The sequence below is a fragment of the Austrofundulus limnaeus genome, unplaced genomic scaffold (assembly GCF_001266775.1).
Source record: "Austrofundulus limnaeus strain Quisiro unplaced genomic scaffold, Austrofundulus_limnaeus-1.0 Scaffold1941, whole genome shotgun sequence".
Taxonomy (NCBI): Eukaryota; Metazoa; Chordata; class Actinopteri; order Cyprinodontiformes; family Rivulidae; genus Austrofundulus; species Austrofundulus limnaeus.
Genome location: NW_013954343.1, coordinates 21,167 through 28,658, shown reverse-complemented (window position 1 = coordinate 28,658; position 7,492 = coordinate 21,167). Strand labels below are relative to the sequence as shown.

At 45.5% G+C, this 7,492-nt stretch overlaps 2 protein-coding genes across 2 annotated transcripts in view; one reads left to right on the top strand and one right to left on the bottom strand.

Annotated features, from left to right (window-relative positions):
• LOC106536703 (serum response factor) overlaps window positions 1–7,400 on the bottom strand; it is a gene marked incomplete at its 3' end in the record, with an annotated part of 9,878 nt that extends 2,478 nt beyond the window's left edge. Inside the window, 3 exon segments of the mRNA XM_014034023.1 lie at window positions 550–736; window positions 5,959–6,228; window positions 6,381–7,400. Coding sequence (XP_013889477.1) covers window positions 550–736; window positions 5,959–6,228; window positions 6,381–6,773 — 850 coding nt within the window.
• On the top strand, window positions 1,617–2,022 carry LOC106536705 (solute carrier family 22 member 7; the record flags this gene model as incomplete). Its single annotated transcript, XM_014034024.1, is given in 1 exon segment — window positions 1,617–2,022. A coding segment is annotated over 1 exon segment (366 nt), but the record flags the coding sequence as incomplete, so codon positions are not given.
• Window positions 7,401–7,492: the final 92 nt, after the last annotated feature.

Here is a 7,492-nt window from a genome sequence, read left to right as displayed (position 1 = left end):
ATGTCCAATAAACCCTCTGTCCCTTCCTCTGGACATGTCCAATAAACCCACTGTCCCTTCCTCTGGACACGTCCAATAAACCCACTGTCCCTTCCTCTGGACACGTCCAATAAACCCTCTGTCCCTTCCTCTGGACACGTCCAATAAACCCTCTGTCCCTTCCTCTGGACATGTCCAATAAACCCACTGTCCCTTCCTCTGGACATGTCCAATATACCCACTGTCCCTTCCTCTGGACACGTCCAATATACCCACTGTCCCTTCCTCTGGACACGTCCAAAGCATTTCAGTCTGGTCTCTAACTTCCTGTCCCAGTCCTTGACCTTGTGCTGTCCCTCTGATGATGGTCTCTGTCCTCATCTCTCAGTCAGTAACGTTTTTTTTTATCATGTTTACCTACAGAAGTGTTTCAGGTGTCTTTAGTTGGACAGATCTTTATGAGGACCATGTCCACAACCATAATATGTGCTGTGAGGGACAGGTTCTCTGCCTCTGAACAMAGTGGTCCTCATTGTTAAAGGTGGTATGAAACCCCGCCCACCTACCTACCTGACATCAAAGCGATTCCTCCAGGAAGTACAACACCTGCTGATGTTTTTAACACCGTCCCATTGGAGGAGGAGGGCTGCCAGGAGGGGGCGCTGGTCTGCACCTGCATGGCCAGGGAGGAAGAAGAGGAGGAGGAAGAGGAGGGAAGAGTGGTTGCTGCCAGGGTGAACGTTGGTTTGATCATGTCCTGCAGAGACAGACGTAAGACAGATGTCCCCATGAGTAGTCCCTTTGATCAATGCGTTTACTGTATTGTTACTGTAAGAACGACAACATGGCCAGGTGTTATTACCTGCACTAAAGAGGAGGACATGGCCAGGTGTTATTACCTGCACTAAGGAGGGCGTGGTTTGGTGATCTGGATCACCTGTGTGAGACCCCTGGGTCTGGGAGGTGTTTGTTTTACTTTCATTTTTCAGTAGACCTGCAGTCATGTGATGTCTCAATGGCTGTGTCTCAGTTCAGGGTCTGGGTCCTCATGAGTGCACATTTGTCATCTGCAGACGTCACTGCCCCGCACCGAGGACTGTCCCAATTCAGAGGCTCCTCATCATGCAGCCGAGGAATGAGGCCGACTAACTCTCAAAATGCATCTGTGTATCCTCACCGGCCGAGGATATTCCAGGATTCANGGGGAAATTGGTCTTGGCGGAGGTTTGCACTCTCTGAGTGCTTCTAGTTCTTCCTGCCCTCAGTCATTGACCACCTCAACCTGCAGTTCTAACCTGTTCCATCAATTCAGATGTTGCAGGTTCTGCCRTGTGGATTCAATCTGGTTCCACCTCCTCAGTTTTTGGTCAGTTGGTGTTATATTCCAGTTTGTCTTCCTGTGTTATTTGTGTGCTTGTGGTCCCTTCTTCGAGGTGTGTAAGTTTTGCTGCCACATCATCATTTTGTTTTATTTATTCTGGGTCTGAACCTTCCTACAACCATCTCAGAAACATTSTTTCACATGTTAACCCAAACAGTTAATGTGGATGAAGATTCAGCTCAGTAAGAACCTCCCTCTGAGTTTTCTCTCCAGCTAAAAAGAAGTGATTGTTAGAAACCTCGGACAGATCAGACAAGTTCCCAGTACAACCAGGGACTGACAGAGCTCAGCTCAACATGAGGTTTGAGGAGATCCTGAATGAAGTTGGTGGCTTCTGTAGATTTCAGTCTCTGATCCTGATTATCCTCTGCCTGCCTCGTGCCATCCTGCCCCTTCATTTTCTTCTGCACAACTTTATTTCTGCAACCCCTCCTCACCGCTGCTCCTCTGGGACCCCAGAGGAAAGGAATGGGAGCAGCTGGACCATCACCCCAGAGGAACTGGCCTTCAGGATCCCCCGTCAGGATGATGGTTCCTTCAGTTCATGCAGGGTCTACGATCCCTCTCTGGTCAGCAACTTCAGCCYAACAAACAGGACTATACTTTGTCCTCATGGTTGGATTTACAACCAGTCACAGTTCATCTCTACAACAGCCACCGAGGTAAAACTTTACCATGTAAATATTTATACTTTATTTGTCCAAGAAAAGAAAACAGTGCAGACTAGAATACTGAAGAACTATACTGAACTATACTAAACTGAAATAAAGACTTTATTAACTGAGACTTTGAAGATACTCTGAACTCTGCCATCATACCAAGTTAATGTAAACTTATATTATTATCTGGTGCAGTTGGTTGTTGTGGCTTACTTTTACAATGAATATTGATTGTTTTTTATCAAAATCTACAAACTGTACAAATAAATGCAACTTATTTTCATCAAAGCTTTAATAAAATGAACAAAAGTTAAAACGAATAAGCAAAAATAATGTAATAAAACAGTTACAAGTAAATAGTTGATGANAACAAACACAAACACCAACAAGCAAATCAAAACCAGACATTAATACCAACCCAGCTTTATTAGTGAGATGATACAGATGTAAGTTAGTGCATCCCTGAAAAGAATACTTGCAGTTTAAAATGTATTATATAATTTGTATTAATGTGAATGTTTTGCCTAGAATGTGGATGACTTCATCGTTTGATTTAAATATTTATTTAAGTCCTGAATCTTCAGATTGCAGCTGTGCTTGTAGGTTTCTACTTCTGTACTCTTTCAGTCACCACCGCCATATTTACTTTAATGAGAGCAGGAATGTCTTTCTAAACTAGTTTTACAGTGTTTATGTGGGCTGTATTCATTTTAACTAGCTTGGATGTTAGCAGCGTTCTGTAGCTGCTCACCGAAGTTATCGATCTTATTTGTTAGCTTGTTTATGGCTTCTATAATGGGTTTGTTGGCTTCCTCATTTCGGACATGTGTCGCCGGTGTTTTGGTGGGACTTGTGAGTCTTTGAGCTGAGAGCCTTGAGACATCCATTGATTGTGGTCACTCGTGGAGCGCTAGCTTAGCTGGAGCGTCGGCTTTCGGCCTCCGCATCTTTGGTTTGGGTCGGCTTAGAGGCTTGAGAGATGTGTTGAATATTAAAACAAATATATAGGTGAAATTAGTGGCTWGGTTTGTGAGCAAAAGAGAGGTCCAAACAGGTATACAGCCTAGAAGAAGTTGCCTACACGAGCRGCCATCTTATCGGAACTAGATCGGAAACAACACCGCGATCTTCCCGGGACCCTTTTGTTCAACAACGTTAAGAACCGGGTCCGGTCTGATTCGAACCATGCTGAATCAAGCGAGAGGCACCACACGAAAAGCACCGAATAGATTTATAAACTAAACTTCTGTCTCGATGAAGTCCGGTTAGCTTTAGCCTCTTGAGCGCTACCCCGCGAAGGCCGCACTAATCCCCGGCCTACCGTAAGCGTAGATCCCGCGAAGCAGGTCCTCTCGCAGTCCCATTGTGTCGAAGGTGGGGGTGACGTCCACCTCCTCGCTGGTCTCAAACTCCACCTTGGTCATGTCRTCGTCCTTCAGGAGCCTCTTTCTGCCCTGTGTCCCGGCTGTAGCCATCGTTGTGGAGGGTTTTCTTTCGGCTGGCCTGTCTCTGAGACTCCGATAACGAGCCGCTGCGACGCTGCTACCACGTGTCGCCCTTGTGACGTAAACACAAAGCGACGCGCTGCTTTCTGGAAAGAGGACTGTACTAATCTTAGGACTTTCGCTTCACTTGGAGCAGGGTTTCTCAACCTTATTGGGTCTGAGGACCCCGTACAGATGGCAAAATATTCCAGGGACCCGCCTCATGCTGATRTAAACTGATTTACTACATTTTAATGCCTAAATTCCATGAGAATAATTATTTGATTGAGCAAGTTTATTTTACTGGTGCATTGTTCCCCCTTATTCATTTATGATTTTCTTAAAGGAAAAACAAAATTAACAGTTTATTACAATATTTTGTGGACGCCAAAGTTATAGCTTTGAGAACCTCTGACCTAGAGAAACAAGGAAAAAAAAATAATACATAGAATAATAGGTATTATTAATGCAATGCTGATATTGTTTTAACAGCTTTTCTCTCGCTACAGGGTTCATATATACATAATATTACTAATGTTTCAAAGTCCTTATAACAAACAAAAAACTATTTTTACACAATTTATATTTATGCAAGTAAAACTCTGCAATAATGAGTAGATTGARTATATGAAGGTTTCATTGTGTTGTCATTTGCAAAAAAAAACTACTCTTTAAACTCAGAGTTTAAAGAGATAATCATCTGAGATTTATGTTTATGGATAAACATTCCTCCTGGAAGACACTTCACTTGTCAAACAGATAAGATATTTTTTAAAGCTGCCTCCATTTATTGAGTAATTCAGTTAAAACCAACCACCTCACTCCAAAAGCATTTATTGATCATTTTAGAAACATGAAGTCAAACAAGCCTGGACTGACCAGGATTCAAAGCCAGTTCCAGRGCTGGATAGAGAGCAGGTTCAGAATCAGCTGCACTTCAGTTTCCAGATGTCCGAGTGTCCTTYAATGCAGCGTCAGCAGTTTGTGAACCAGTTGATCAGAACATTGGCTGTTTGCTTCACATGTCCTGTTCTTGTTTCAGGTGTTTGAATTTCTGACAGTCGTCTCCAGGAGTCTCAACCTGAACAGGAGTGTTGTCTGTAATGCAAAGCTGTGTCAATAAAGTTTGATGTTTTTGAACAGATTTAAGGTCCCTGAACCTCTGCAGCATGTTTCCAGGCTTGGTCCCATGTTTACATCCTGATGAGATGAAAAATACATAAAAAACAAACAGGCTGCTCCCAGACTCATCTCAGTCTTATTTTGAAAAGCAGATTTCCACTTCCTGTCACTGACGGAACACCTTTCTCACCTGTCCAACCAGCCTTCATCGAGCACATCATGTGACTCTGTGATGTCATGTGACCACTGAAGGAGCAGTTTTCCTTCATAAAGGGAGCGACAGGTGAGCTCACCKGAACAAACGATGTGGCCACAAACAGATGTAAACAGGAAGTTGGTCACGTGACCCTCAGTCATCTTTTGATTGGTGGATGTCCAGATTAACGACCTGCAGCTCTGTCAAGTTGTTGCTGCTCTGCTGGCTGATGACCATCTGAACATCGAACAAACAAAACAAGTCAATGGTTTACAAGGTTAAAGTTTTTCATTAACACATTTTTTCTACACCTAATCATATTCTAAGTGCATTACACACTATTTAATGACATAAAATGTATGTGCTACAATTTTATACTTAAAACAGCACAAGTGGTACTGTGCACAACACTATTTATCCAAACCTTCTATATGTGACATTAACTCTGTGTACACTTGAAATTTGCCAATATTGTTTATGTAATGCGTGTAAAACTGTGACTAACAATGTATAGCTGTGGATAGCAGTGTGCAGCTGTGGATAGCAGTGTGCAGCTGTGGATAGCAGTGGTTAGCAGTGTGTAGCAGTNATTTTTTAACAAGTCAGAGTAGTTTGAAAATTCACCCTGGACCGAAGGATTTGTTTTTAATAGTAAGTTTGGCAACTTCGCTGATGAAATTTATGCTGCAGTGATGTGAAATTAAAAAAATGCAACTACAAGTTACGAGAATAAAGTCTTAACATTACGAGAATAAAGTCACAATATTCTAGCCTTTACACAAAAAAGCCTGCAATTATCACTGCATTAAAATGAGGATGTTGTCAAGTTATTCTTTATTATTGTTATTAAATAAATGGTTAATCTTTTAGCACATTAGCATCAGGTTATCAGTAGCAGGACTTGGTAATTGTACAAACGACTCTAAGATAAACTGAAGCTGTAATTAATYYATGCATTGACAGATTTKGTCGTCACYTAGTTAATTTGGATAAAATCATATTAATCCAACAGTGATCCAGGTCACCAGTACAGACTTTATAAACAGACACATGGGGAATTGAGACACAGCCAGTGTCTGCAGGTCTACCAGAACTGGACCCACCTGGTGGTCCTAAAGCCCCTGAGCGCAGCTTTACCTTCGGGCCCTCCGGGCAGCCGTCCGTCTCCGTCACCTGGTAGGTGAGGTCGGTCTCTTCGAAGCCGGTGGCGCTCATCCTCTGGTCAGAAGACGGGTCGGAGCGAGGCGGGGAGTCCGGAGAGTTCAGGCAGGTCTGGATCAGAGCCTTCCCGGTCTCTGACGTGATCATAGGCTGCAGCTTCCTGGTGGCAAACGTGTAAACGTGACCCGTCTCACTGGCTACCAACAGCAACACCTGCGTACCTGTGAGCGTGGACAGCTCGTAGGCCTGGAGACAAACAAAGACACGCTACCTGTTTACCTGTGACGGTCACGTGACCAGCAGGAGTTTACCTGAAGACCTGAGGCTGGACTCAGCGTCTCTGCTGACCTTTGACCCCTGCATGTCTACCTGTCTCAGGTGATTCCCGCCACACTCACCTTCTTCATGATGCCGGTCTTCCTCTTGCTGAACGTAGTGTACCTTCTCAGTTTGTTGTCGATGAATTCCATCTTGATCTTGACCCGGCCCCGGGTCTTCTTCCCGGGTCTGACCCCGGACACAGCGGAGCTCAGCCCCCCGTACCCCCGGCTCAGTCCTCCGGAGGAGTGTCCCGWTGGGTGACCGTCCTCCCTGCCGCTCCTCTCCCGCTTCACGCCCCTCTTGTCCCCGCCAGATCCTCCGGTGTCGTCTTCGTCCCCGGACTCGGAGTCCAGGTCGGAGCCGCTGAAGGCCACCTCGGTGCTGTACTCCCGGTCCTCCAGTCGGCCTCCATCGGTGTCGATGTTCGGRGCGGTCCCGGCGGTGCTCCCTGGTTCGGTTCTGGTGCCCATTCCGGGCCCGTGTTCTGGTGCTGGCAGGGCCTGCAGCCTCCTCCTGCCGGCCGGCCCAGGCAGGCAGCGGTGCCCGGGTCTGGGAGCTGTGAGGCCCGGCAGCGCCGCTAGCAGCTCGGCTACCGTTCAACAAGTAGAGCCGCTGTTCTTCACCGGCCTGCGGGGGTCAGCGGCCTGTGGCCCGGTCCAACCGGCCCGCAGCTCCTACCGGCCCGCAACTCGCTCCTACCGCTGAAAAACACGCAACATTTCCTGCGTGAATTCACCGAAAACATAAAGACTTTTAAAGTTGTTTTCTGCAGCTAACAGCGAGGCCCGCCTACCAGATCACTCCGCTCCACATAAGGAAATGACCGGCAGCATCCGCACATACCCGTCCGCCTTTAAATGTAGTTCCACAACAAAAAAAAAAAAACCTCCCCGGCTTCCTTAACCTGAACACATTTTACTGAAGCTGTCTCCTGTGCACGGTCTGATCCCGCTAAACTGCGACTTAATGAGCGCTGTGATACACACATGTACTGGAACTACTTTATCTCATTTAAAACAAATCAGCCTTCCTTTTATGGTCAGGCTCGCTTTATATGGTCAAAACAGCTCACTTCCGGTAGAACTTCAGACTGAACCAACACGTGGAGGAAGGAAGGAAGGAAGGAAGAAAGAAAGAAAGAAAGAAAGAAAGAAAGAAAGAAAGAAAGAAAGAAAGAAAGAAAGAAAGA